Source organism: Epinephelus lanceolatus, chromosome 21 (assembly GCF_041903045.1).
Source record: "Epinephelus lanceolatus isolate andai-2023 chromosome 21, ASM4190304v1, whole genome shotgun sequence".
Classification (NCBI taxonomy): Eukaryota; Metazoa; Chordata; class Actinopteri; order Perciformes; family Serranidae; genus Epinephelus; species Epinephelus lanceolatus.
Window position 1 is genome coordinate 115,737 of NC_135754.1, and position 27,701 is coordinate 143,437.

At 41.6% G+C, this 27,701-nt stretch overlaps 1 protein-coding gene across 1 annotated transcript; it reads right to left on the reverse strand.

Moving 5' to 3' along the window:
- Positions 1–27,213, reverse strand: LOC117246880 (phospholipase A and acyltransferase 2-like). Its single transcript, XM_033610893.2, has 4 exons — positions 27,095–27,213; positions 26,376–26,496; positions 3,505–3,803; positions 1–622 (listed from the first exon to the last, which is right to left on the reverse strand). Exons 1-4 carry the CDS (start codon positions 27,110–27,112, stop codon positions 524–526), a joined length of 537 nt encoding a protein of 178 aa, XP_033466784.1. The 5' UTR covers positions 27,113–27,213; the 3' UTR covers positions 1–523.
- Positions 27,214–27,701: the final 488 nt, after the last annotated feature.

Below are 27,701 nucleotides of genomic sequence, written 5' to 3' on the forward strand. Positions count from 1 at the left end.
TGTCTTTCTTGAGTTTTAATAAGCATTCATGAATGGAGACCCACACACATACAACCGCATGAACAGTCAGTCAGTGAGTGAGTGCCTAGCAAGTCCTCTAGCCCTGCTATCTTTATAGTTCCCATAACACATGCACATCAACAGTCAAAATATGTGGCATCTGCAGTAGATAGGTTGATTTGACATTCCTACGACACAACATCTCTTGAGACTAACAAGGACACTTAGTGTCTGAGCTTCCCTGGCTCGTAACCTTGGTGTCTCTCACTGCTGTCACAATAGGGGTTAAATGAGCAACACATATCATACATCATAGCAATACCAAATACCAGAATTTTCCATCACAATAGACAAAACAAGTATCAGTTAATCCAAGCAATATTTGGCAGACTTATTAATAATGACAACAATTGTAAGCTGCAGCCTAAAAAAAAATCTCAACCATACCGTGGGCGAAAGACAAATTTCAAATGTTTAAAGTGGCTTGATTCCCAAAGAGGTCATATTTAGAGAGTCAGAGGGCTCATTTACAATGGTCTTCAGAAGGCTCTTTGGAATTGACAGCATCTTGGAAAACTGCAGTTGCCTCCACATTCTCTACATTCTTGGGTCTTGCAGGAATCTTCAGGAGTAAGAACAACAAGAAACAGTCTCTTAGTGATCATCAAAAATGTATTTCAGGCCACACACGTGTATGTGTCTGTGTGTATCACTATGCATGAATGTAACTGAACTACCAGCAAGCTACTGTCAAATGTAGTTTAACTACTTGGTAAATTACATGTAGTTTAATCTGTCCATTGAATTTTTTTTCAGCATATATCTTGGTTACAACAAGATTGAACTAGCAAGGTAATTTTGTGTTTATGTGTCTGGTATTAATTCAGTTTGGGAAATCCCACAATCTCTATAAAGACTTAACGTTAGCTCTAGTTAGCTTGGGTCTTTGAGGTTCAGCCTACTTGCTGGAGTAGTTAACAAGGTTTCAATACATATGAGTCACAGAAGTGACAAATGGTTTTCAAGTTATTAGTCAGACCCCATGTATTTCCATGGAAACAGAGATAACACTAACAAAGAGTGTTTTATTTCGAATAGCAAATTTCCCCACGATATGAATACATTATGATGATATCTTTAATTTTATTGTTAACTTTTGTATAATCACAATATTACACTTAAGGGTGAGCTAAACCATAAAAGCACACCTAGTAGAGCACACACTCTTGTATAATAATGCTTAATTAGCAAATTTTCCCCTAATATGACAAACCAATTTGATATATTGAACATTGTGAGGTTGTAAAGATGGATGCAAGCCTTTTGGATAAATGAGGGTAAACTGTGGGTCAGAGTTATGTAAACTGATTTAATTTAGGTTTTTTATTACAACCACATCTCTGAGCATACAACTGACAATATCCTCTGGTATGGCCAAAATGCAGGTTACTGCTCAGTCCAAACAGGGAAGTTATTGCATTATCATAACTAACATTATACAGCATTGGACAAGAGGAATTCCATGAGTGGTTATATACAGTATAACAGCACTGGAACTTTTAACCATGTATCACTATGCTTTAACAGGTGTTCTGAGCCGTTAATTATGTTAACGGTTAGCCTTAATTAAGGGTCATCATAACAAACTTGCATTGCAACTAGGAACATATTACCACAAATAACATTTAAGTTAAATGATGAATAATCAGTAAAGGATGAAGGGGCAGAAAAAGAAGCCTTGACACTTGACTGCAAACCCCAGGTATGCTCATATAACATCAGAAGATGATGCAACATGCTGATTAAAGGGCCAGTGTGTAATATTTGGCATGGTTTATTGTCAAATCTGAATCTGAATCTGAATATTCTACCCATTAATATGTTTATATAAGTGTATAATCGCTATAAAATAAAATTCGTTTGGTTTTCGTAGCCTTATAATTATGCTTTTATATATATATAGAGCAAGGGCCTTGCTTTAGAGAGGTCGCCATCTTGCACCGCCATGTATGTACGGCAGACCGAGCGGACAATCCAACCAGCCAGAGAATGCATTTTATGTGTATAAATAAACCAACAAAGACAGCGGAAGGAAGGAAGAAGGGGGAGGAAACAGCAGAGAGTGTTAGTAGTTCGTAGATAGAGAGTAGTGAAAAGTTTTTTTAATTATAAAGTTTGTGAATGGACCACACTTAGCACGCAACAGGAGAGAATGAACCCGAACCGTCATCTGCGAGGAAAAGAAGACACAACTTCACTCCTTGTGATGCACTCTCTGCGGCACTTTTCCTCCTGATGATATATCTCCCCAACAATGGTAGCACCGAATCCCATTCTGTGCAGCAAAATGGGAGCGGAGGATTCAGCCTCTCTTCTCACCCACTCAGCATCTAAGTTCCTCATCTGTCTCAAACAGGTATGGCTCTGGGTCTGTGTCCGCTACAAGAAACTCTTCAAAATCGCGTTCAAAGTCGTCCATTGCAGCTACTATAGTCTGGAGATATTGCTAGGCTAAATAAACAGCTGAGCTCTGTTTACAGGCTACGCTGTCAGTCAGTGTGCGGGCTGGAGATTGGTGGAGCAGAGAAGGGAGGGGGTGCCCGCTAGGTATTGTAAACGAGTGTGTGTGTATGGAGTGTGTGTGTTACGCTAGAAGAGTCAGCGTTTGGGACGGAGTCTTTTACCCCCTGGAGTGTTACCGGAGTTTTTGGATTGCTCAAATAAACTGGCCTTTTTCCCGAACGCTACTCTGGTCTCCTGCTCGTGAGGGATTCATTACAATATCGTAACATGGTTTAGATTTCTAAATAAACATTCACCTCGTTGCTACCTACTCCTGAAAAACTCTTGTCTGCGCAAGGCTTTTTGTCCCTACGAGGCCACTGTCATTTACCAGACGGGAGGGGTGAGCGAGTGAGCCCTACATTCTAGAATTTGACCATTGATGTCACTGTTTTCAATGGTTTTCAACCCATTTTACACAGTGGCCCTTTAAGTTGGTAACTCATCTGCATCACACGTATGCCATCAAAGCCACTGTCAACAGACTTATTTCACTGGTCGCAAAATAAATGGAAACGCACAGCCTACATGAGACAAAGTAGCTGGTCTGTGGTAACGTGAAGACCCACACAGAAGTTAGTAAAGTAACAAGCTAGTGTGCAGGAGTGTTAGTGTGTTGCTTGGCAACAGTTTAGTCTAGTTGCTGAACTATTCAATAATCAAATACAACAAATCATAACCTGCTGTGGCTTTTTACTGTTAATTAATGGCTCCTGTATAACTGTTGTATAAAAGCAATGTCACACTCAGAGTTGTGCTAGTATACTGAATATCAGCACAGCTGTGATTATCTTCAGCACTCAGCCTGCAGCCTTGTGCCTACAACCGAGTCACAGCCATGATTATATTTAGTACAACAGCACTCCCTCTTGTGTGATATTGATTGATTGAAAAAATCAGAAACATTACAAGATGTTACTTTTTGCACTGCCAAATTCATACCTGGTTGCACACAGCTTTTCCATAGCGTACAAACGTGGCAAAGTGCTCACAGTTGAGAGTGAAAAGGTTATATTGGAATTCCTGATCAAGGAGCATATCACGCCGTAGCCTCATATCCTCAGGTGCTGATGGTGTGAAGGCATGGCGGTTGTTACTGATCAAGACTTGGGCTCCGTTTGGTACATTGACCTCACCAAGAGGCACTCTGCGGATCCTGGTCATCCGAAGAAGAAGATCACCACATATAGGTATGAATGTTTGTATGGAAGTACGTATCCTGCTCATCAGTTCTCCCTCATCTAAAGAAAGAAACAGTTATCATCAGTTAATATCTCATTTCACTTTGTTTTACTGTCTCAAAGTCACAGTTTGACCGATTAGGACAAAGAGAAAATAATTTAATTAATTTATTTGATTAAGAGACAGTGGAAATATAACAAATTACACTTTTATTTGTAACTTGTAATATTGTTTACAAATATTGGAAAACATCTCAGGTCATACAGCTGTATCTATGGCCCCTGAGATTAAAAGCAGATTGGTACTAGTTGAGGGCAGGAGGTTATGGGGTGCTCTAACTCTAAATGCTAAATCTAAATCTAAATCTAAATGCTAAATGCTAAATGTTAAATGTTAAATCTAAATCTAAATCTAAATGCTAAATCTAAATCTAAATGTTAAATCTAAATATTAAATCTAATCTAAATGTTAAATCTAAATGCTAAATCTAAATCTAAATGTTAAATGTTAAATCTAAATGTTCTGGGTGAAACTAAGACATCTGCTGGAAAAAATATTTTTTTCACGGACCGTTTAGAGTAAATGAGTCATTATAGACACCGCTAACGGGGCTAACAGCTAACAGTTTAGCCCAGCTAATCTATGATAACCATGTTATTATTTACAAAACGTGCACACATAAATAGTAATGTTTGTTCAGTCATTGTGTTTATAGACTTTACCAACATCAGATTAGTTTAAACGGTGATATAGTGACGTGAAAAATGTGAGATATTCATATATATATATAGCTAAAGTCTGCTGGTTTTCTACCTGGAAGTATTTGTTAACAACAAGGCGATTCCCTCCGAAGGGACACTAACAACTCAAAGTACAAAAAAAATTTTCTCCAAACATGTTTTTTGTTATTTTAGGTGGTTATTATCATGCTAATGTATGTTCAAGTGTTCATTTCCCCCGATAAGTTGGTTTTAAATCGTTATTTGATTCTATAAACACAGTCTGACCAGTGTGAATTTGCATATTAGCTAAATATTTAGTTTCACCCAGAACATTTAGATTTAACAATTAGCATTTAGATTTAACATTTAGATTTAGATTTAGATTTAGCATTTAGAGTTAGAGCACCCCATAACCTCCTGCCCTCAACTTGTACCAATCTGCTTTTAATCTAAGGGACCATAGATACAGCTGTATGACCTGAGATGTTTTCCAATACTTGTAAACAATATTACAAGTTACAAATAAAAGTGTAATTTGTTACCATTGTACCATTCCCAGATTCCTCCAGTCGTTGCATAAATTTAAACATTTTGTTTCTTAAAAGTGCATTGAATGTGCTCACTCCTGCAGTGACAAACACTTGGCTGGCAATCCCCCCTCTGGGTATTTTTAAAAGAATGCGCATAACATCATTGTATGCAACTTGCAGCCTCTGCATGTTAGATTTTTTGTAGCTTGACCACAAATGGGCGGTGTAAAGCGGTGTGCTTTGAACAGGGCCATCTTCACCTGTTGTGAACAGAAGCTGAACTTCCATGCAATGGTGTTTGCCTGGGCGTATAATTTACAGCATTGTCTATATACATCATCATCATCATTCAGTTGATCAGTTATAAAATGTCCAAGGTATTTAATCCTTCTACAGACCTCAAGATTATTGCCAGACAGTTTGAACGCAGGAAAATTTAGCTTATTATCCTGCTTGGTTCTACATATTAAAACAGCACTCTTGCTAGCATTATATTTAATATCATGTTTTACTCCATACTCAGTGCAGATATTAAGGAGTTGCTGTAGTCCAGCACTACTTGGGCTAAGAATGACAAGATCATCTGCATACATAAGATGGTTCACCAGCATTTCACCAATCATACACCCAGTGTTACAGGCTCTCAATTGCATGGACAATTCATCAACATATAAGTTAAATAAAATTGGGGACAAGATTCCTCCCTGCCTAACGCCATTGCCAACTCCAAAGGGGGCTGATATACTGCCTCCCCATTTAATCTGCATCCTCTGGTGAGCGTACCAGTAGACCAGAACCCTCACAATATACCCAGGCATGCCCCTTTGTGTTAGTTTCATAAATAGTTTCCTGTGGTTTACTCGATCAAATGGTTTGGAAGCATCGATAAAGCACATAAGGACAGATGAATTTTTGGCCCTGTACAGGTTCACTATTTCCTTAAGTGCATATATACACATGTCGGTCCCATGCTTTGGTTTAAAACCAAACTGATTATCACAGGAAGAAAGATACACACTTACTCTATCAAGCAGGATTCTTTCCACGACTTTTGGCAATGTGCTAGCTAGCGCTATAGGCCTATAATTATCCAGGGAACTTACTCTACCAGCTTTGTCCTTAAGCACTGGGACAAGCAAGATAGATAACATTGAATCCGGTAGTACGCCATGGATCATAAAACCAGTAAGGCTGACAGCTAGGAGAGGAGCTAGCCTCAAACTAGCATTTTTGAAGTTCAGCTGATATTAGGTCCAAACTACATGCTTTATTGTTAGGCAGTTTATGCATGGCATCATATACCTCATGAGTGCTTATACTTATTGTTTCCACATTCATATCAGAGTCAACCACATATGGATCACTTTTTATGCAGTTAAACAATGAGCTGTACTGCTGTCTCCATAATGCTGCAATATTCTCTGTACCAGAACTGCCTTCAACATTACATGGGAGGGATGGTTTGCAATTGTTATGAGCTCTCACCTCTTTCCAAAAATCAGTGACATTGTTACACATCATTTTGTTGGCCATAGAATCAGCCCTCATAACTTGCTCATTTTTGGATATAAAACGAACAGCATCCCTAAATCTGGCAGTGGCAAGCTTTATACTCTCAAGCACAGGGCCTTGCCTAGGTTTTCCAGCCATGACCCAGAGTTTATAGGCTTCACAAGCCTCAGTATGATACATAGCTACATGCTCATTCCAGCCAGGTCTAAAGTTAGATTTCTTGTTATGTGTATCATGTTTATAAAAAGGTTTACCACCATCATACAGGGCCGTCACTACATCATCATACAAGGAACAGAGGTCTCTCTTATGCTCAACCCTCTTACAATTGGCATCCTTACACAAAATAGCTTCTTTAGGCAAATGGATATTACTTAGATGTTTGTCTGTGTTGTTATAATAGGCCAACAAGTTCTCTTTGGTGAGAGATGACCAGTCCAATTTTGCAGTGAAATCTTTATTGAAAGCACTTTCATTACTGACTGTTGTCAGAATATCATCAACATTTACGGTGAATGCAAGGGGTATATGGTCTGTCACTGCCACCCTGTACTTAATGCTCATATTCCCTAAAGCCACATGCCCATCAGCTGTACTAATACAATGGTCAAGCCATGATGTGGTGTGCCAGGCCTCACTTATGTATGTGTAACTGTCTATGGGCAGTAGCAGTTTGCTTGACAAAACAAAATTGTTATCCTCACAGAAGTGGGTCAAGTGGTTAGCAAATACAGAGTTACTATCTGCAATATCTGCATTCATATCCCCAATAACATATACGCTGGATGTATTGTTATCTTGTATAAAAGCATTGATAAAAGCCAGTCTGTTCAGTTTTTCCAATTCTTGGACAGATAAAAATGTCTCTTGCAGGCATACAATGTCACATTCGTCTAGCAAACTGTAACTAACAATGCGGCGAGCTTTATCCCCTGCATTCAGCCCCAAATGCAGGCCACGACAGTTGTAAGACAGAACCCGAATGGACATACTCATAGTATTGAGTGGATACCGATGGGCACAGCTACCTCTCCTAATGGAGGCACAGTATTTGACCCAACAGCACTGGCCTTGCGTGGTTCATAATAACGCCAAACCAGGGCCCCCTCAGGCCACAGGAGTGTACATTTCTTTCTTTATTTATTTATTTATTATTTATTTCTATACTTTATTAATCCCCGAGGGGAAATTCAATTTTTCACTCTGTTTGTCAATTACACACAGGTCCGAACACACACGCACAAACTGGACCTTTACATGCACTAAGTGGAGAGATGTCAGAGTGGGCTGCCCATGACAGGCACACCGTTGCAGCACCGTTGAGGCCAACAGTTGTCACCACCGTCTCATCACGACTCACCCCTGTGCTCAGGTTCAGCATAGATCCCAAGCCAGCAGCTCCATGCATGACCAGGCCGCAGGGTGCAGCCCCTCCTCGCTCTCCCTGCCCCGCCAGGTGGTTATCCCGTGCAAGGCAATCAATAGCTCCCGGCCCCCGGAGTGCACAAGGAAGCATCCCCGGCCGGCGCATCAAACCGGCACTCCAGTGCAGTCACTCAGCGGTTGATTTCCTCAGCTCCGGCCCGAACTTGCTCACGTACGCCCGTCTGGAGCTGAGTTATGTGTTTCAAAGCACCCACCTCAGCGCACAGCTGCTCCATTCTCCGTAGCAAACAGGAGACATCCAAGCTGGAGTATGTCACTGGTGGCAGTTCATCCAGGTAATGGGAGACAAATCTAGGGATGTTCTCCCCACATTCATTCAGTACTTTAAGGCAGAGTTTTATATTGTTTCAATCTTTGTACTGTCCTTTATGACCAACGCACCGCTGCGTAGTAGCGGGACAGAGCTCAAACAAAACTTTCTTGAAGGCTTCAATCGCCTCAGAGTCAAACGTCTTAGTTGCCAATAACACAATCTCATCCTGGCTTAGAGTCTTAATCTTGACAGCTAGGAAATTAAGTAGTTCATCCTCCACAATTGTCCTGCCATCAATCGTCTTGTATATCTCTGGTTTTGATCGAGAACGTTTAAAAGCCGGAGCTACCCCGACCATGTTTGCCATTGACGTCGCCATCGTATCAAGCAATAGTAATAGAGCTGCGACTCTCTGTCAGCCTGGCTACAGTGCTAAAACGAAACCTAGGATTGTTCCTATTTCTTTCTATTAATACTGAGTAATAGTATCGCGGATACAGAGCTGGCGCAAAGCTAGCGGCTAAGCGCCTGGTGAAGAAATGGCGATATAAACCTTCGGTACCTTCAGTGATCATGGGAAATGTGAACTCTCTAACTAATAAGATCGCCGAACTGGCTGCGCTGGTGAAAAATGTTAAGACCTACAGGGAGTGGAGTTTGTTGTGCTATTCTGAAACGTGGCTAACAACTAGCATCCCAGATGCTAGCGTGGAGCTACCCTATCTGCTGTAGGGACATCGAACTTCTGGCTGTAAGTTTGCATCCCTATTACTTGCCTAGAGAGTTTGGACACGCCATTGTTGTCATTGTTTACATCCCGCCTCGTGCCAACGTCAGAGTAGCGTGTGACGTCATCCACTCTGCTGTAGCTAAACTATAAACACAGCATCCTGAGGCGTTTGTGTTAATCTCTGGGGACTTTATTCATGTGACTCTGGACACTACACTACCCACTTTTTTCCAGTATGTGGACTGAAGGCATTAATGTAGATGGAAAACAACTGAGGTGACAGCACACAGCCTTGCAGCGCTCCAGTATTTAAAACCAGCTCATCTGAGTAGACCCCATTCATAAAAACCCTCTGAGGGAGGTCAGTTAAAAACCATCTAAGCCAGTGAATCAGCCCGCCATTCACATTCATCATAAAAAGTCGTTATAAAAGAGTATCAATTTTTGCATAGTATTAAAAGCAGAACTAAAATCAATAAAAAAGAACCCGGGCCAGTGTATTTGGCTGTTGCAGATGTTTGGCTATATAGGCCACCAGGGTAACAGCTGCATCTTCTGTGCCCCTATGTGGTCTGTAGGCAAACTGAAAGGGGTCAAGTTAATCACTGACATGGAGCATCAGATGATTGCTGACTACTCTCTCCATTAGAGATGCACCGAATATTCGGTAACCGAATATATTCGGCCGAATATTGCAAAAAAACACACATTCGGTATTCGGTGGAATAAGTAAAAAGCAAGGTCAAATAATAGTGGCGTGTTTTGATGACGGACGGAGTAAAATGTCGGCAGTGTGGCGATATTTCAAAGTGTTGGAGAGTGATAGAAGAAAAGCGGTCTGCAAAGAATGTAATACTGAGCTATCTAGAGTAGTGTTGCAGGGTATACTGGTACCAACAGTAGACCGCGGTACTAAAACACCACTATACATATGATACCATAATGTTGGAGTATCGTAGTACTACGGTACCTCAGGTTACCACTACTGTGGGATAAGTTCAAAGTCCAATCGCAAGAGGGTGAGTGTCCATGCGCCGTCCATTAACAGCGCGCACTGGCCACCTGGCACTCGATATGCCGCTGCAGTGGTTTGTATCCAGTGACATTTCAGGTATTAGCTGAGCTACTGAGTATCTTTGAGCAGTGAAAGTTATTATTAATTTATTTTTACTTGTAGGTTAGATTTGTTTATACAGTGATTTGTTTTCCACAGAGCTCTCGCATTTGCGACTAAAAATAGTTTTGTGCAAGCAAAAAAAAATCATTCAGGAGCATGCTATGCCAGTACAGATTTCAACCAGCAGCAGAAACGAAAGGTGAATCCTGCCATTGTGGGTTGAACGGGGGTCACAGACACAGACAGGAATGTATTCCTGTCAAATACGGCGGCCATAGTGCTCCGCGGCGCAAGATAACGGCTTAGAACAGCAGATTTCTCTCTTTGTGGCAGGTAACGGTCCACAAACCTCACCGCACTTTAGGGACTGTTCTTAACTTGTCATGGGAGGAGGGTGGCTGGTTGACTTTTGGTTGATTTTTATTTTATTTATTTATTTTATTTCGATCCCCGCTATGTTAATCATTTATTAATGTCGTTTTTGAAGTATGAATAAGTCAGTAAGTAATTTATTCCATTGAAATATCATTGATGTATTATAGAAAAGTGATTTATCTTTTTATAAATGACAAAAGGCACACATTCACTGGTATCGTACCGTGGGTCCCAATTTCGATTAGTGTTGTCCCAGCACTAATCTGGAGGGGGTTCATCTGCAAAAACTAATGAAAAACTAAACAACGGCATTCGGTAAGCGTTTAATTTTATTCAGCTTCTGCTTCGGCCACAAATTTTCATTTCGGTGCATTCCTACTCTCCATGCACTTAGCTAAAAGTGGAGTGAGTGCCACCGGTCTAAAATCCTTAAGAGCCGTGGCCCTGGACATTTTAGGTATAGGTAATATTGTGGATTTTTTCCATTGGTTAGGAAAGATGCAACACTTCAGCAAGGTCTGAAACAGCTGAGTGACAACCCCCTCCTTAAGCTGTTGATAGCATGATTTAAGCACCCTTCCTCTGAGGCCATCGGGCCCAGGCGCTTTGTTAGGTTTAATTTTGGACAGACATCTGCCTTCTTCTTCCTCAGAAAGCTGGATAGGGTCATAGCTTCCTATCTGTTCACAGACAGTACTGCAGCCTGCTTTAGGGTCTCTTACATCAAACCTAGGTGTTCAGATCATTAACAAATCTGCTGCAATCTGCTATATTTACCCTTTGTTTTTCCTGTTCCCTGCCCATCATGACATTTAGTCCCTCCCAAGCTTGTTTTGCATTGGCTGAACAGAACCTTTGCTCTATTTTATTCTTAAAATCTATCTTGACTTTAAAAACTCTCCGCCTAAACTCCTGCTCTTTCTCCCTTACTAAGTCCACTTCACCTCTCAAAAATGCAGACTTTTTCTCATTTAAACTTATTTTAAGATCCTTCGAGAGCCATGGCTTATTATTACTGAACACCTTGACTAACTTAGTTGGGATAATAGTGTCCTCACAGAACTTAATGTAACTTGTGATTGTGTCCGTCAGTTCATGTGGATCAGCTCATGCGTCACAAAACACGCTCCAGTCCGTGGTGTCAAAACAATGTCTGAGGTTCCTCACGTTTGACTTTCTGTCTGTATTTCGGGAGGAGATGGATAACATTGCGATCCGACTTTCCAAGAGGAGGCTGGCTCACTGACTTGTATGCGTCAGGGATATTCCCGTATAGAGGTTGTTGTTCCTGTGAGAACGGTGCGCTCACAGCGCACATCAAGCCCTGGATCACGAGTCACATTAAAGACCTTCTGAACCAGAAGAAGAAGAAGACAGCGATCAGCAGGAGGTTAAAAGCGTGCAGCGGGAACTCTGCTCTGTAAGAGTACAGCTTAAGGCCAATTTCCACCAGAGGCGTGTTGGTTGCATCTCCGCTCCGGCACGGCAGCGGAGCCGATAGGATTTAATTCTAGTCAATGTGTGTGTTTCCACCGGCTCCGTCTCAGCTCCGGCACTCCCAAGCCCTCCGCAACAGATACGCAGGACTTCTATTTTTGCCGGACACCGGAGCACAACGCAGCAATTCAGCACAGAGCAGATCGTGCGGGGCAGGAAGTCGTGCACAGAAACACAATTAAACATCCGGTTAATTTTCAAAATAAAATACACAGTGTTCACGGCGGATCATATTTCCCTGCACTACACCTTAAAAACTACATAATGGGCAGAGGCAGGCCTGAAGTCAACAGGTCAGAGGTTTTCAGATGTCATTTCACCCCGTGAACACCATGGACGAGGAGATGTTAATCATGGCACAGCAAACGCAGCCGGTGGGTATTGACGGATGGCGGAGCACACGGCGGATAACCAGCGCCGCCGTTCTGCAACGGACACGCATCCAGTGGAAATCCGGCGTTAGCGAGGCGAAGGAGCAATACAGGAGAAAGTTGGAGCAGAAGCTGCAGAACAACAGCATGAAGGAGGTGTGGGACGGGATGAAGCTCATCACCGGCTGCAGCTCGAGGCGGGGTGCCACCATCTAGGGGGATGTGGGGAGAGCGAACCAGTTGAACAACTTCTTCAACAGGTTAGACCACCCCATCCCACTCTCACCTCTGATCACCACGCCCCCCACACCCTCCTCTTCCGCAACCTAAAATAAAATGTAAAATGTCTCTTTTATGTGGTAGTTCAGACACTGACAGTGGCAATGTGTTGTTGAATGTTTGCATCAAAAGTTCGTATAGCGCACTTAGTGTGATGAAGCGAGTGACTGGGAAACCTATTCAGATGGAAACACTCACCCATTCAGAGGGAATGAAAGGGTTCATGGTAATGCTAATTATGTGTTTGAGCTCTCTCACCTTCCAAGATAAACAGGACCACATTATGTCGCATTAGTGAAAGTACTCCACTCCTTTTCAGTTAAACTGCAGGCTACGTGCAGCTTGACCATCGTTGCGGCTGCATGTGAGGATGAAATGCTAATTTCAGCCTGTGATCTCTCACTGACTGACTGACTGACAGCCTCATCCAAGTGACATTTTACAATTTTTCATATTAAAGACTAACGTAATTCATTTCTGCACATGGTTACAATTCTCCTCTGCTCTCTGTATCGCGCACGGCGGAGTCGTGTTGGCAACCATGCACCGCTCAACACTGACGAGCCTCTGCCACCGTACAGTCACAGCATGACACGATCCATCAGACACATGAACGTGCTCAAATGGTCATCAATATTACAGGGTGCATGTGCATTTGGGCCAGCTACTTCAGTCAAGATGTTCTGTGACTGCGCTCTCCCAGTGAATAATCTCGGCTGTGTACCACACAGTCCATCTTTTCCAGTTGCATGGCCTTCACACAGATCTGGTTGATCTGACACTAAACAAAATACATAAAATTTGTTTCGCAAGAGCAGTAATCTTGCTAGAAACTAGGCTACTGAACGACATTATATACATATATATATATATATATATATATACATAATTAGTAAACATGTTTATTTAAAAGTGTTGTATTCTGCAATTAAAGTAATCTTGTTGGCTGTAAGTTTTCTCCATGGTTCTCCGAGTCTCTTCATTTCAGTGTTTGCTGAAGTTGAGCAATTTCCTTACATAATTGGTGTCACGAACAGGCGTCTCTGAAGGGAAGACGGCAGTTAGTGGTGACTCCGGGGAGCATCCTCCTTGTGCGGGGTGACAGGCGTGCCAAACTAAACGTAAGGACTTTTAAAACTCCTTACACAAATTCTGAATTGGCTAACATAAAATCACCCTAAAACTCTAACTCGCCGTGCGCAGCCGTGTGCTCCAAGAAGATCACTGCATACTGATATCCCTCGCAGACAGAAAACTTGGCGGGGAGGGACAACCGAGGAGAAAAGAGAGCCAGACTTCTGTGCACAGAACAGCTGCTAAGAAATAAGCTGAACTCAAGAGAGTAAAGCGAAATTTGATTATGATTGGTTTTCAACCAAAAAAAACACAAAAAATAAGATGATTATTGCTGACGCAATATGAATGTGACACTCGGATGAAAACACCCGTTTTGACCTCACTGAAGTTCCAGGTTTGACCAACTTCTGCCTCGCTATCTGAGCAATGTTTGGATACTTCAGTGCGTAGTTTTCCACCACAAGAGTGGATCCTGGTCAGCTCGTAGTGGTGTCTCATTCTGGTAAAGTTCCATCTCTTCTTTAAAAAGGGCAGGCAGGGAGGCAGCAGGTGCAACACTCTCCCTGTATGTCTCCCCGAACAGGGTCACACATCGGCGACAACACAGTGGGTGGTGTTGGCGCAGCGGGCTCCTCCGTCTGTGCCTCTCCGTCCGTCGCTTCGTCCCTCCCTGGCCCGGCTTGTACGTGAGCCATCTCTGCCCGAACGGGATTCGCCGTAACAACATTATTGATAGTATTAATTAATTATTAATGATATTTGAATTATCAAATTTAGGTTCAAACTTATAAAAAATATATATATTCGAATATATTTGGAACTTCAAATTTTTTTTGACAGACCTAACACACATATTTACTGCTGGTCTATTCGCACGGGATTAGTATTTTTTTATGTAAGTCTAGAGAAAGACTACCTGTATTTTGTCAGTTTAAGAGAAGCTGGGCTGTGGTTCCGGCAATCAGAGAACCAATTACCTGTACTTTGTCGGTTTAAGAGAAACTGGGCTGTGGTTCCGGCAATCGGAGAACCAACCACCTGTATTTTGTCAGTTTAAGAGAAACTGAGCTGTGGTTCCGGCAATCGGAGAACCAACAACTTGTTGAGTCAAGTACCGGTAATAACAATTAGTGGCACAAATTAGTGACTCCAAATTTATAGAGTGCCAAGAGATAGGAGCGCCGAAAGAGGCAGCTGAACTCCCATAAGCCGGGAGATGGTTTAAAAGAATAAAAAGGTATAAGCTGATAGAGACAATAAAATATAGAAAGAGGCCAATAAATTAATAAAATATAAATAAATCCAGCTGGAATAAAATATGGATAACACCAATATCATTGAGAAAACAACGGTAAAAATCACAATTGGTTAAAAAAGAAAAAGGCTGAAGCCAAAGATGATAATCACCTCATGCGCATGAACCCAAATTGAACAATCTAAAGATACTGAGGGTTGAACATGTTTGTCTGGACTTCTGACAATCTAAAGATACAAAATTCTGATAAGCTGCAGTATTTTTGTTTGTGTGTAGTAAACTGTCTGTTTAGATGTTATGTGAAATACTGTGTAACTGCTTGTATGCTGTGTTGAGCTCATGTATGAATGTACAAACTGCAATATAAAAACTCTGTGTGCTCACTGAGGGTGTGTAAGACTCTGGGCTGAACGCCAAGAGCGCCAAGCAAAAGGAAATTGTTAACCCTTAGTTATAAGAGAGGAGCGTGAATTGTGTAGTATCTGAGAAAGGCATAGGAAAGTTGTGTCCAGAGTGTGAATGTGTATGTGTTGAAGAAAAACAGAAGGACGTGTGTCTGAGACAATAGTAAAGTTGGGAACATTGCGTTGTGTTGAGAGGTGAAGATTGGTGTGTGTGGTGTCCGAGTAGAGGCTGAAAGAAAGAAAGAGAGAAAGGAATAAGGAAGTGTGTTGTTTGTCTGAGGCTGAAAGGAGAAAGTGTGTTTGAGGAAATAGTTGTATAGAGAGCTGGTTTTGTGTCGAGAGAAGTTGTCCCATAGACAGCTGTGAACAGACTGAAGCTGTAATCGGCCAGTTAACTAAGGGGGGAGGAGCCTGGGGACACAGACACAGGCCTTTCTAAGAATAGTTTAGGTGCAGTACACAGTCCCCTCCCAGCCCCTCCTTTCGAGAGCGACAGCAGAAGTGAAGAGTTTTGAGCGTTTTTATTTTTTATTTTCCAGAAACCAAAAAACTTAAAGGGAAGTAAATAGGAACGGCACACAACAACACATAAGAACACAAATTTACAACGCAAATAAAACATCTGAACATAAAACAAGTGAACTATAATCTGAAACAATGTACCCAACACCAGTAGCTCGGGTGGGAAGCAAAAATCCCGACATCTTGAAAGACATCCAGAAAATGGGAAAAACTAACCAAGGGATTAGAATACCCTTGGCCGAAGGGGGTCACGTTTGATATGGTGGTTTGTGAGAGTATGGAAACCAGACTAAGAGATTACAAGGCTAAAGACCAGTCAAAGAAACGTCAGGAAAAGAGAGAATTGGAATTGAAAATTTTGAAGCTGTTCAAAGCTGAAGGTCAAAACTATAGGGCAAAGATGAGACAAGGCCTTATGAAATTAAAAAACAACGTGGGGAAAGAGAAGGGTCATGAAGATGAGGAGGGAGAGGATGAGCTCAAAAGTAATCTTAGAAATGGAGCACTACTTAAAAAAACAGACAGATATAATAATGAGCACTATATGGCTCCAATCTTAATAAAGGGGACCCAGGGACATTATATCCCGTAGCAGACCCTTGATCTGACTGGCCTGGTCTCCAGACTCCCTGACATTCATGACGGGGCCTCAAAGTGGATCAGAGCTTTTGAGGAGGCTACCATTGGTAAATTGTTGGCATTGGGGGATGTGAAGGCGGTGTGGGCTCAAACTCTCGGAGCCTCGGTAATGGAGAACATGCTGAGACACAGTGGATGTGAGTGGATGATAAGTCCCATGGCTGATGGAACTGAATTTGATGCCTATTGTGGGAGACTGTGGGCAGCATTGAGGGGGGAGTACCCGACACGAGTTGACCCTAAAGCATTGCGGGGTGAACCCTTTACAGAGACAGATAATCCTGCCACATACATAAACAATCATTTGAAAAGATAGAGGTAAGAGACTGAGGAAGACATCGGGCAGAGCCAGGTGTTAACGACTCTGTTCAGAAACTCAATCACTGATGCGCTCCCCACCCCAGTCCAGAGCAGACTGAGGAATGTAGTGGCACTAACAACAATGCCACACAGACAATTTTGTGACAATGTCATCCACGCAGTGGAGAGACACAGGAAAGATGAGCAGAGGATGAAAGAGCAGGATAGAGATGTCCAGAGAAAACTGGCACAGCTGCAATTAAGCGAGCTGCAGAGCAAGGGCAAAGCTAAAACCCAAACGCCAATTACGACTGAAAAAACAAACCCCACGCCAATGAACACACCCACCGCACAGCCAACACAGCTCCTGCAACCACTCCCAGTTGTCAGTGTCTACCCGCAGCCATACACACAGCCATATCGACCGCCTGGAGCATGTTGGCAGTGTGGAGAGCTTGGCCACAGAGCGGTAGCCTGTCCACAGGCGGGCCACGGATGGGTAGAAGGGAGGGGGGACTCAGGGCCGCTTGGAGAGGGGGAATGGCGCCAGTGGCGTCCCTGGAACCTATAATTACACCAGAAGATATTATACTAATACAGAAGGAAGCAGGTCACAGCGAGCATAGTTTATGGCTCAAGAGGGGAGCAGCACGGGACGAGAAAGGTCTTTGGAGGTCCCATGAGGGACTTGTAGTTGCACTAGTGGCTCTGTTAACCATTTTGATCTCAGAAGCCCACGGTGTTGCACACTGTGGGAGGGGGGACGTGTTGAAAAAGATAAGACAGCAGGGCTATTGGTCCCCATACATGCAAGCAATGGTTGAAGAAGTACTGAGCCAATGTGAAAACCCCTGCGGGACACATTCCAGTCCCGGAGGGACCCTTTAAACATTTATGTATGGACTATGTAGACATGATAAAATCTGTACATGGCAAACGATACATGCTGGTGGTAACTGATCGCTTTAGCCGACAACTGCAAATGGAACTGTCTGAATATATGAAACAATTAAATGCCTTCCATAGATCTATATATTTGCAGGAAAAAGCGAAGGAGCCAAAGGCTGAACAGGAGGCCGAGAGACAGGTGGTGCCAGGCGATCAGGTGTGCGTGAAGGTCTTCACGAGAAAGTGGCATGAGCCAAGAAGGGAAGGGCCGTAGTGAGGGCGAATCCAACAGCAGTCCAAGTCGAAGGAAGTACGATGTGGTATCATCTGAACCATTGCACCAAGGTCCAGGCAGAAACAAAGGGCAGTATAAAACTGAAAAACTATGAGGAAAATGATGTGGTTGTTGGCGGGAATAATGTGCAGCCTAGTGTTGTAATCACCAGGCAACTTGGGGACGAAAGAGACTGCTCCAAAGAGCCCAAGTCAGACTCTGAAGACAAGGTGCACGGGACATCCGCTGGAGTCATAGCCGCTCCAGGAAGCTACAGACAATGGGGAGCCGTTTTGGCTAAAATAGGGATAATTGTACTGATAGTACTAATTCTGTTTTCCTTATTGACATGTTGCATTGTGCCTATCCTGAAGAAATGGTGTGTGAGAGCAATGGACAAGAAGCTGAACTTTGTGATGGACAAACAAGGAGCACAAATGCTAAGTATGTTGACCCCTGAACAAGTGGTGCGCAGAATTCTTCTGGCGCAGAGGGGGGAGGAAATACCAGATTTATTCCCAATTCCTGATTACATAGACAATTCAAATGACGAGGAGGAACTGTGAGAGAGAATGATGAACAATGGCTGATACTCTCTCCTGAAAGAGAGGATGGGGAATATATACACCACAGCCACACATAAGATATCACATAAAACAAGAGACTGTCAACAATATACTCTATTGCTCTGACACCATTTTTCTGTATTCATTCCTGTGTTTTGATCTTACAAGAGGGAAATGTACTCTGATTTCGACTTAGCAAGTTATGCATATTATCCAAAATGATTTCTGTGATTCCATTATAATCTGATAAGTAAGCTGCATTTTATCTGGTGTATTTGATGTACCTGATCCAACTGTTGAAAATTCATCTGTTAGGCCGCCTAACAGGAAGGGGCCGATGGGGGACTTTTCCTGGATTAAACAGCCGCCAGGTTTTTCACCTCCATCAGTTGAAGTGTTGACAGATGCTAAAATATGTTTCAGTATTCCATGTAATATCATATACTCATGCCAAGTTCATATATCACCATATCGTATGTGTTGTTCTGCATCATCATATTCAAGTTTAAGAGTTTCATACAAGACCATATATTCATGTTAGTAAGGAACACTGGTTATAGTCTCATTGCCATATATCCTACTCATATTCATACAGACATAGGCATTCATTTACCATACATTATCTCTGCGAGTAATTTATGATAAAATCATAAAGAGGAGGGACTACGCAGACAATGTATTACTCCATATCAAAGGTGAAAATAATGTCAGTTGCAAGAGGTCTTAGAAACAGCAGATCAAATGTCACATTTGGCAGTAAGAAGGACTCCTTATAAAGAGTTGTTTTGGTAAATTGAGTAGTTCTTGCGCAGTCAAGTTCTGGGAAATCAAATGGAGCAGAATATTTGGGTTTAGGGTGACCTGACTGTTGGGACAGATAGGCTAGGTTTTGCAATAGGAAAGAATCCTTATAAGAAGTTGTTTTTGAGTTAAGTGACTTTCAGAATGCCAGAGAAATTCCGTTAAAGGAGTTGTTTTCATAAATTGAGGTTCGTGCGCAGTTCCAATTGTCGGAAATCAAATGGAGCAGAAAACACTCAGGTTTCCCAAGAAATCAAACCTATTGGGACAATGAGATCATAAGCCCAGACCTGTCTGCACGCACACACACACACACACACACACACAAATGAACAGACGCCCATTCACCCAAAATAGTATAAAGGCATTTGAAAGTTGGATAAGCGGGGCTGTTTGTACTGTTTTTTGCAGGTTTCTGCTGTGTCTACAACCTGTGTGCTGAGTTGTATTCTGCAATTAAAGTAATCCCGTTGACTCTAACTTTTCTCCGTGGTTCTCCAAGTCTCTTCATTTCAGTGTTTGCTGAAGTTGAGCATTTTCCTTACACTGTCTGGCTTTCTTTCTTTCTTTCTTTCTTTCTTTTCTTTCTTTCTTTCTTTCTTTCTTTCTTCCTGTCTGTCTGTCAAAACTAGCTTACATTTCACAGAGAGATGTTAGTCTTATTGTGACAAAGTTACAAGCATTTGAAAATGGCAGGGGGGTAAAATGACCCCTTGGCGGTTGTAGTGTTAATAAATAGTGATAGCCATTTTATCACAATTTCCTCTTGCATCAGATCTTGTGAAATATCACTTCCATGAATCTGTTTAGACAGATCAATGAGGTGAAGCCGTGCTGCATGCGGCAGGCAGAGCACATGCAGAACCTTGTACAGTCCTCAAAATAATAATTAAGAAATAAAAGATCTCTGTAATCATTTCCAATATTCACAAGCTGTTTTTATCTAACAAAAGATTCTGCTTCAGTCCATATTTCTTAGTGTGTAGCTCTGAAAAACATCCTTTTTGCTTAGGTTAAAAAAATCCTCGTCTTTCGCACATTCTGTAAATGGAGTGGGGTCTAACAGCAGTCTAACAGTACTATAAAATACATCTACATAGCCATAATAATGGTATTAGATATATATATATATATATATATATATATATATATATATATATATATAGTGATAATCACTACATATGCTCTGTATGGGAAGCTCTCAGAAATAAGAGGCGCAGTAAACCGCTTCAGCTGACACACTCACTGCTCCTCCTGGTGGATTGACAGACCATTGCAACTGGTTTCTACAAATGAAACTTAGGGGCGTTACCAGTCGGCCCCGAATTCTCTACGTCATCGCAGGGGATCTCATTAAACGTACAAGCCAGGTGACGACAAGGACCGGTCACAGATTGGTCACGGCTCCACCACGGACCAAACGGAAATTTGAAGTGGCTGCATCTGTACACATGGGAACATGGTGAATAAAGCGGTATCAAGGAAATACAACAAGCTCTCCATTGCTGAGGCACTCATAACTGCCAAACAAAGACTAACAGCTCTGGCCACCCAGCTGAAGAGATACACTAAAGAATTAGAAGCCAGGATTTTGAACAGGATGTTCTCCACTGAGCTAGCAAAGGTGTCCTCTCAGTGGCAGGGAAACAACAGCAGGTCAGGCCCACCAAGACTTGAGATGGAAACATATTGGAAGGGTATATGGGAAAGAGAAGCATCACACAACACTGATGCCCAGTGGCTAGTGGACCTACCAGCTGGCCACAGCAACCTCCTTGAGCAAGAACCAGTAACCATCTTAATGGCAGACATCCAGCAAAGAGTGTCAAAGATGAAGAGCTGGACAGCACCGGGCCCTGATATGATCCATACATACTGACTGACAAAGCTAGCTGCGCTCCATAAACGCCTAGCAGCACAGATGACCCAGCTGCTAAGGGATGGGACCAACCCAGAATGGACCCACCCAAAATGGTTGACACAGGGCAGGACAGTCCTGATCATGAAAGACCCCCAGAAGGGAACCATCCAACTACAGTCCGATAACCTGTCTCTCCACAACATGGAAGCCCGTCAGGCATCATAGTGGCTAAGATAACTGAGCATATGGTTCAATACATGAGTGAGGCACAGAAAGGAATTGGCAGTAACACCAGAGGAGCCAAGCACCAGCTACTGGTTGACAGAGCAATCACCAAAAACTGCAAGAGCAGGAAGACAAACCTGTGCACCGACTGACTACAAGAAAACCTACGACTCAATGCTACATGCTTATATTACTGTACCCTCTGTCATGGATGTTGGTATCTCAGATCACTGTTGCATTTTCTTTGACGTGTCTGCTTTTCCTATACAACAGTTGAGCACTTGAACAATCAAAAAACGTATTATTGATAATAATACAATTGAAACCTTTAAAAAATCTGTAAATGAGTTGTCATTGTTCACAGCATTACCAACTGAGGATCCTGTGAACAACTTCAACTCCAAAATACAAAATATCATTGACAATATTTCACCCTTTAAAACTAAAAACATAGAAAAGCAAAAAGCCCCCTGGAGAAATGGAGTGTCTGTTTTGCAGTCTAAGAGAAAGTGTCGCCAGGCAAAACGACAATGGAGAAAAACAAAACTTAAGGTTCACTATGAAATCTACAAGGACAGACTAAATGACTACAACAAAAAAATTAAACAGGCCAGACAATCCTTCTTTTCTAAAATCATTAATAAAAATATCAATAATACTAAAGTGCTCTTTTCTACTGTTGATCGACTTGTAAATCCACCATCTTCAACCCCATCAGAGATACTGTCCACTGAAAAATGTGAAAAATTTGCCACATTCTTCAATAACAAAATTATTGCCATCAGGCGGAACATTAGTGCCTCAAGATCCAGAAATGAACCTACACTCCAGTTCTCCAGGAATATTTTCTGTGCTATATCTCACTTTGACATTCTAGATTTAGATAAACTAGACAGTATAGTTGGGCATCTCAGGTCCTCCACCTGCTGCTTGGATCCCATCCCTACCACATTTTTTTAAAACTGTTTTAAACTGCTTAGCACCTGTTGTTTTAGAAATTATTAATTACTCTCTTCAGTCTGGCATTTTTCCTGCAGCACTTAAAACAGCTGTCATTAAACTGCTTCTGAAGAAGAGTAACCTTGATGCAACAGTTACTGCTAACTATAGGCCCATTTCCAACTTACCATTCCTTAGCAAAATACTAAAAAAAACAGTCTTTTCTCAGCTTAATGAGTATCGAACATCACATAGCCTTCTAGACATCTATCAATCCGGTTTTCAATGTCACCACAGCACAGAAACGGTACTTATTAAAGTTGTAAACAATCTGCAGATAAACACAGACTCCAATAAACTATCTGTTCTTGTTCTCCTGGATCTCAGCGCAGCTTTCGATACTGTTGATCATAATATTCTAATAGGGAGGTTAGAAAAATGGGTCCGCCTATCTGCCCCGGTTCTAAATTGGTTCAGAACCTACCTACAGGAAAGGCAGTTCTTTGTGTCCATTGGTGACTTTGCCTCAGACAGAGTGGGTATTATGTTGGAGTACCCCAAGGTTCAATTCTTGGACCACTACTACCACTACCACTACCTCTATATGCTCCCACTCACACGTTATACAGAAACACAACATGAATTACCATATTATGCAGATGATTCACAACTCTACATATCCCTATCTCCTGATGACCTACATCCCATACATTCCCTAACTCAGTGTATTGAAGATATTAATCTATGGATGTCAGAGAATTTTTTACAACTGAACAAAGACAAAACAGAAATACATATATACATATATACATATAATCTTTGGTGCAAAGGCTCAGAGACAGAGAATTGCAGCTAATCTTAATTCTCTGTCTCTGAAGAGCAAAAGTGAAGCTAGAAATCTGGGTGTGATCATAGACAGTGATCTTTATTTTAAGAGCCACATCAATCATCTTACAAGATCAGTCTTTTACCATCTAAAAAACATTTCCAAACTAAGGGGCTTTCTATCAAAATCAGACTCCGAGAAATTAATCTATGCTTTTATAACAAGCAGACTAGATTATTGTAATGGTCTACTCACCGGCCTCCCAAAATCTGCTGTGCCGCGACTACAGTTAATTCAAAATGCAGCTGCACGCATTCTCACCAGAACTAAAAAGTCTGAACACATTACACCTGTTCTTAGATCTCTGCATTGGCTACCTGTCAAAACCAGAATCTATTTTAAAATTTTATTAATAGTATACAAAGCTCTAAATGGCCTTGCACCTCAGTATATAAAAGACATGCTGATTGGATACAAAACAGCAAGAACTCTCAGGTCCACAGGCAGTGGTCTTTTAACCATCCTACGTACTAACTCTAAAGCAGGAGATCCTGCCTTATGCCCCAAGAAGATGGAACACCCTGCCTGAAGACCTGAGAAAGGCCCCCACACTGAACACCTTTAAAAGCAGGTTAAAAACCTTACTTTCTAAAACCGCCTATGGTTAAATTCCTTGTGTGTGTGTGTGTGTGTGTGTGTGTGTGTGTGTGTGTGAGTGTGTGTGTGTGTGTGTGTGTGTGTGCGCGCGCATATTTCTCTTCCGCACTTTAACTTTTATGACTGTGTTGTGATTGTATTGTAATTTTATGTAAAGCACATTGTGTTGCCTTGTGTATGAAATGTGCTATATAAATAAAGATTGACTTGACTTGACTTGACTTGACTTGACTTGACTTGACTACACAGAGGGCACAGAGGCACTAATCATTGCAGCACAAGAACATGCCCTAAGCACAAGGGCCATAGAGGCCAGGGTCTACCACAGCAGATCAGACCCAAGGTGCAGGCGGTGCAAAGATGCCCCTGAGACAGTCCAACACATAGTGGCAGGGTGTAAGATGGAAGCAGGATTAGTGTACATGGAGAGGCACAACCAAGTGGCTGGGATAGTGTACAGAAACATCTGTACCCGGTATGGACTCCAAGTACCCAAATCCCGATGGGACACACCACCAAAGGTGGTTGAGAATAACAGGGCTAAGATACTGTGGGAATTCAGGTTCCAGACTGACAACCAACCAGACATAGTGGTGGTTGACAAACACCAGAAGAGGGCAGCAGTGGTAGATGTGGCGACACCAGCTGACAGGAACATCAGAAAGAAGACACACAAAAAGGTGGAGAACTATTAAGGGTTGAAAGAACAGCTGGAACCAATTTGGAAGGTCAAAGTTGACGTGGTCCCCGTGGTAGTAGGAGCACTCGGGGCAGTGACCCCCAAAGTGGGAGAGTGGCTTCGGCAGATTCCAGGAACAACATCTGAAGTCTCAGTCCAGAAGTGTGCAGTCCTAGGAACAGCTAAGATACTGCGCAGAACACTCAAACTCCCAGGCCTTTGGTAGAGGACCCGAGCTTGAAGATGATACAGATACCACCCTAAGAGGGTGAGAGGGGGATTTTCTTTTTAAAAGTATAAATACAGAATATTGCAATATTGCTTATCACCTAATAAATCATTTACTAATACTTCATGGATTAGTTATAGACCCTCCATAAAAAAGGCCTTTTGAGTTGCCCAGTTGTGAAAAATGCCTTTGGCTGGTGTTAAAGGGGAACTAACATTTTTTTCAACCTAGGCCCTATTTTCCGAATTACTTTTGTCTAGATGAGTGATAGGATGTTCAATATGTGACATTTCTCCAGTACGAAGCTCAGGCTGACCTGCCTGCAACCCGTGAGCGCACGCTATATTAAATAATAGGTCACTCAGACAGTGTCAAACAACGTCAAAATACGTCCACTAAAAGTGCATCTTTTTCACACAGATAGGCTTGGATTGTTAGTATCCGACAACATAATGGAAAGGAGAAATGAACGTCCATCATTACCTTTAGCTGTTGTGGCAAGTCAAAACACTTCCTCTCCCTGCTCCCCTCTCTCTCCTCGTTCGCTCTGCAATTTCAATGAGCTTTGCGTCCGTGTACTCTGTGTTCAAATAAATACGGGCAGTCATCAAATTCAAGTGGCTCATCCAGATCCAGTTGGTCAAAATCGGGTAAAAATTCAGACATGTTTGTTGTGGCAAGTCAAAACACTAGATCAGAGAGTGAAAGTCTGGCTCTGAAATCTCACGTCTCGCAAGATTCTTCTTCTTCTTCTTTGGCGTTTTATTATACAGTCTATGGTGTTTTATGGCAGTTGGTCTCGCGAGACTTGAGTTGTTGCAGGAAGCACGTATACTAAAATTTCAACAGGCAGAGGAACATGTCCGAATCCAGCTAAAGGTAAACATAGACGTTCATTTCTCCTTTCCGTTATGTTGTCGGATAATTATACTAACAATCTGAGCCTATCTGTGTGAAAAAATGCACTTTTAGTGGATGTATTTTGACGTTGTTTGACGCTGTCTGTGTGCCCTATTATTTAATATAGCGCGCACTCACAGGCTGCAGGCAGGTCGTACTGAAGAAATGTCAAATATTGAACATCCTATCACTCATTAAGACAAAAGTAGATCGGAAAATAGGGCCCAGGTTGAAAAAAATGTTAGTTCCCCTTTAATACTCCTCCAGCATCATGCTCTGCAAAGTAGTTAATCAGGAAAATCCCTAAAATACATTTATAAAAACTCAATAGCATTCACAATTTGAAAAGATTTGTGTGATGGATTAACATTTATATTCCAGTATCATTAAATGGTATATACCCATTATCACAGCCGTTTCTTAAAGGAGGATTGTACCATATAAATCAAAGGTTAGCCCTACCCCACCACTACATTTCAAAACATGTAATCATCCAACCAGAGATAGCAACTGACATTTTTTCTTTTGTGCAGAACAATGAATTGTTCTGCATAACTCTGAGAGGACTCCTTCACAACTGACACATATTCCTCAGAGACTTTTGTCCAGTATCATAAGCTCATCCCGAGGTACCTGTAGAGGTGCCCTGAATCCAAATCTAGTTTTAAGATGGTGATAATGTTTTGAACTTAAGAAAACCTCTAAACCTCTAAATCTCTGTTATATAATCTATGTATGTACTGGATGTTGTGCTCACCTGCAACAGCAAAATGGATTACACATCCGTCTTCATCATACACTCCCCAGTGTGAATATCCGATGGGATAGGAAAATTCTATCAAGTCTCCAAATTTGGCAGTGGATGCAATTTCTTCAACCTGTGTTCATTACCAAACACATAACAGTAAATAATAAAAGCAGTTTCTAACATGTCTCCACCTTGCTCCACTCCCTGTCTAGCCTGAAAGCCGGTTTAGCCACATAACATTCAGTTCAGGGAGAGCTGCAGTCACAAGTTTCATTGGTAATGATAAAAACTGCTTTTTGTCACTATTAATAAAACTGATCACCCTTGTTTGTGAGTCATGAACTAATAATTTTGATGACAGCTCTTGTTCTTATGAAGACTGATTGCATGTTTTTTAAGTTAGACAAAAGTATCTGCTTAACAACTGCACTGTAATATAATATAATAATGCAGGATGGGTTCCTCATATATTATTTTGGAAAATAATTTCCCAGTTCAATTGGCTGAAGTCAAATTGGTATGTTAGCACTCTTCTATTACATTGTATTGGCTAACTTAACATTGCATTACAGAATTACAAAGTCTGATTAATTATAAATATATGTTTAAATGTTATAACATTGCAAGATGGCTGATCATAATCTTTTTTTTTTTATTCCAGTAATCATTGTTCCATTATAATGTTCCGGAGATAATTAAGAGCTGGTCATTGTGTTATTGGTTCTTACCTGCTTCTGATAATCCATAGCTGACTCCTGGTAAAGGACTGTGAGAAATGTGGTAGCTGTTGAAGGCAGTTTGCCTTCACAGGGTGTGTTGTGTGAAAATCTGGTTTGGACTGTTTGTTGCTTGGTAGTTATTTGAGGGTAAAGAAAAACGGCTGATTGGCTAATACAGTGAACAACTACCTCAACAGTAACATAATAATGGTGTCTCAAACAAGAATAACACATCAAACAAGCTACACTTTGAGAAGGTTTGTGGAGAACATAGTCAGGTTTTTATGTGCACTTTACTGTTTTGCTCTTTCTTGAAACTATTTGTGACTGGGTAAATTACTTAGTTACACAAATAGTTTTTTCTCAAAATGAATTTCAGTGAGTTATGGTTAGTTAATTAGAAGAGTGGGACCTCACAATAGTCATCTTTATCTCTGCCTTGTAAAAGCATTTTCTATTTACATATTTTGGCCATCATTTCTGACATAGCACCAGCCCTACAGAGATTTTAGACATGGGGCCATGAGCTTTAACTCTTTCTTTCAACAATAAAAGTGAGCCTTCCAGTGCCCTGTTGAGACCATGTGCATGGCCTTCAATCATTTATTATTTATTA